The sequence below is a fragment of the Anarrhichthys ocellatus genome, unplaced genomic scaffold, assembly GCF_004355925.1.
Source record: "Anarrhichthys ocellatus isolate YVR2014 unplaced genomic scaffold, GSC_Weel_1.0 scaffold54, whole genome shotgun sequence".
Taxonomy (NCBI): Eukaryota; Metazoa; Chordata; class Actinopteri; order Perciformes; family Anarhichadidae; genus Anarrhichthys; species Anarrhichthys ocellatus.
The window spans coordinates 1,231,395-1,235,246 of record NW_022280084.1 but is presented as its reverse complement, the minus strand read 5'-3'; the positions used below and the strand labels follow the sequence as shown (position 1 = coordinate 1,235,246).

At 42.9% G+C, this 3,852-nt stretch overlaps 1 protein-coding gene across 7 annotated transcripts in view; it reads right to left on the bottom strand.

The window, feature by feature from the left end:
- pard3ab (par-3 family cell polarity regulator alpha, b) overlaps positions 1-3,852 on the bottom strand; it is a 213,604-nt gene that overhangs the window by 142,455 nt on the left and 67,297 nt on the right. For all 7 annotated transcript variants that reach the window (XM_031870765.1, XM_031870767.1, XM_031870766.1 and 4 more), the window contains exon 3: positions 2,510-2,693. In XM_031870765.1, the coding sequence (XP_031726625.1) occupies positions 2,510-2,693 (184 nt within the window). The remainder of the gene's footprint in view (positions 1-2,509; positions 2,694-3,852) is intronic.

The following is a 3,852-nucleotide window of genomic DNA, read 5'->3' as shown; positions in this document are numbered from 1 at the left end:
CCCCCCCCCCCCCCCCCCCCTTCCGGTCCCCTCTGCTGATACCAGAGATAAAAATACTAGCTGAATCTATTTTAACATTTTGTTCTACGATATTAAAAATGGCGACGCTAACAAGTAATGAGACAACGAAACACCATCACGCCGACTCCTCCTCCTTCAAAGCTCATGTTTGTTTATTTCCTAACATTAGCTTTTTATTTCTGCTGATTGCATTCACGCTTCAAAAACCATAAAGTGGTGTTCATCTGTTATCATCTTGCTGAAGGAAACGTGTAAGTACCACAAATGTTTGTTTGCCACAGAGCGTAATCCAATTGAAGACAATTGGCTTTTTGTGGTGGGAACCAGTGCGAAGCTAACTTCAGAGATGTCCGACATAAACACGTCATCCCTGCAGCAGAATGTGACTGTACACCAATCTAACACCATATGCTTCATCTATCAGCTCCACACTGTGTTCTGATCAGCGCTGTACGGCCATGTCTGTGGGAAATACTGCTCTCTGATTGGCTTGAATGTGCCTTCTTGTTTTCTTTTGGTTTATAATCATCAAAGCACCCTAAGGTGACCTGATGTATAAAATGACCCACTCTGACACCTGCCTGTTATTTCTGTATGTATAACACACCAGCATCTATTTACTTTGACGCCATAAGAACACCTTATCAAGTGTTATATTATTTTTAAAATAGTGTTTTTGTAGTTTCCTGGAGTGCTTTCTACAATTATTTTACCTATTTTAGTTGTGTTGCATCGTGGGAGACTGTCTCATAAAAGGACAGTCAAAAATGAAGCTAACTATATCATTGTGTTATTTCCAATGGTAACACAATACATACTGGAAACATTCAGAATGCCTCTGTAGTGTCAAACACTAAACCCACTTCACTGTTAAGTGGGTTTACTGTGCTTTACATCGCTGTGCTCTCTGTAAAGCAACACTCTAGAGCAATAAAGATAGAACTAATAACTCAGAACAGTTTAAGCCGACAATATAAACTGTGGAAAGCAACATAACATTCAAAGTGCAGCTATGTTTTAGAGATAAACGTCCACATTCTGGACTTCAAGTACGACTCTTAATAAGAATTCTTGCATTTTGTAAATTAACGTTTCAAATTGGCATCTGAAAGCCTCGCCTGTTCACAACACGGCCCTTTTCATCAGCACTTCCATGTCTGCAGAGGAAAAAGCCAAAAAACATGAATCCATTTGTGGACAACTCTCCGTCTAATAAGCTTAATCTCTTCTCATTGAGTTGCTGGGCGGAACAAGAAAACTGGGTCCTGCGCCTCACATCTCATCCAACATGAATGAGTGATTGAAAGCTATTCTCATTAGGCGCTCGTGAAGATAAATATATAAATATATATATAATCAAATTCCTTCTTCTCCGTGTCAGACATTTCTTTTAGAAACCCAATAAAATGCAGCTGATGAGATTCAGTGCTGTCAATTAAACGGGGTTGGAGTTCATTATGGAGACGGTTAAATTGGACGTAACTGGCAGGTGTGATTATGCCCAAGATTTCCATTTCTTATGCATATTCACATCCAGCATCTCACCCAGAAATCCAATTAGGAGTGGAGTGACCTCCCTCACAATGCGCACGTGTGTGTGTGTGTGTGTGTGTGTGTGTGTGAGATAGAGACAGAATAGGAGATCTTTGGTGGCTGCCGTGTCAATCAATGCCAGTTCACAGTTCACTTGTGGATTCGTTATATTCTAACTGTTGTGATATTTTTAGTGCTAATAAAAGATGCTTATTAAAAAAGTCGTTGTTTTTACTTGACTTTGTTCATTGGAGTGTGTGTGAATGAGGCTGTGTGTTAATGCCTCTAGTTTGCAGGTCGAGGGAAAAGAGGATTTTTACTTTAAGTCACAGCTTTCACTTTCACCCAGAAAGAGAATATTTGAGAAGGAAGTGAGAGTATGTGTTCGTCTCTGTGTAAATCGGTGAGCGCAGTGCTTGTTTGCTTCTGCATGTCTGCAGGTCGTATTCTTTGCTTTTTTAGCTCGTGGCAAAGTTGACAAATCACCTACAAGAGTCGGCTTCCCATCCAAACGCGCGGTAATTACAGGAGAAGAAGCGACTTGGCCGGCAAAACTGCCGAGGTGGACGAGCTCAGCGTCACATTTGATTGAGGAGGCAGCGAATAGAACCAATTAGCCACTTTGGCCGGGGATCAAACGGCTATCTGCGCCTGAGAAAATAAAGAAAACAAAACGGCCCTCCTGTCCAATTAACAGAATTTATGGACGGGGCTGAGGTACCGCCGGGCTGTGATAAGGTAATTTGTTGGGTTTGCTGTATACTGCGGCAGTTGCTGATATTTGACGCTAATGAGGACGACAGATTTGTAATTTAAAAGGAGAAGAAGAGGAGCCGACTCGATTATTAATCATCTGTAAAGTAAATGTTTTAGTTCCTGAATGTATCTTTGGATAGCGGTCCCTCTGTTCAATGCATACATTTACTGATGTTTTTTCTCTTGTGTTGGGACTTACTGGTGCGCAGGGCGGAGGGCGTGACCTCGATCTCACTGGCGACCTGGTAGGGCTGGAAGGCCGAGGCTCCGCTGCCAGCGCTGAGGTCCACGGCGAACAGGTCGGGGCTCTGGGTCCCCGTGGAGCTGGCACTGGTCCCGTCGCCTCCATGGTGGGGGTCCTGTTCGTCATACACGGCTATCAGCTGGAGGAGGAGAGGTCACGAGACATTAGATAAAAAAAACACGTTGCTTTATATTAAATGAAACACGCATCATCAGTCATTGCAGTTCGCTGTCCCTATTTTTAATGTTTCTTCCAATAAAGCTGTTTAAGGCCACAACTATATTTTGCACAATCGTCACATTTGTTTCATTGCCTGAAATCCTGATCAATGATTCAGAACCCAGATACAGAGCAAGAAGAACTCCACAGGAAACCCACTAAGCATGTGTGGTCCTTTTGTGCTGGAACGCACGAGGACCACACATTCAGTCCAAATAGGTAAGGGGGTGATTTAGAATCTCACGTCTACACGATGTGACACTGAGGTGCTCGTTACCTCCAATCATATCCTCTCTTCCTTCAAAATGGCTCCAGGTTTTCTCTCTCCTCCCCTTCTCAGATCTGATTAATTCCAGCTTCTACCGAGTCCTTTTATTAGATTAAAAAATAAGAGCCAGGCCGCCCCTCTGTGACTCCCACCGGGCCCACGGGTGGGTTCAGCTGGCTCCAGTTAGCCGACGAGAAAATGATTTCAAAAAATCCATCCTACATTTGCATACTCAAAGGAAGTGATGCAACTGTCCCTCGTGGTGGGATCTGATGGAGACAACGTCCCCACACGGAGGACCACGACACCCTGACCCCCTGACCCACAGTAGATCCCCGAGGTTAGAAATAAACGCGTTGAACGGCCCAAACATCTTCAAGGCATCGCTGCAGTTGATCTGGGTTTGTTTACATGATCAGGACCAAAGAAACACGTCTGACGTGAAGTCGTCTGCTAAGTTGCATGCTTTCATTTGTATTTTTTGTAGTACGTCTGCAGCTGCAATGACTTGAAAGAGTGCACACTTGTTGGTGATCATTCATTCATATATATATATATATATATATATATATATATATATATATATAGTTGTTTATCTTTAAAATCAAGCCAACACTGACACACTCACACTTAATGAAAAAATCCACACAACTTAAACACTTACACATTAAAAGACACACTCCAATATGTAAACATGGCCACGCTGCAAGAGAAGCATTAGCACACACAATTACCGTTAGAGACACCCACACAATCCATTGAGAACACACACACACACACACACACACACACACACACACACACACACACA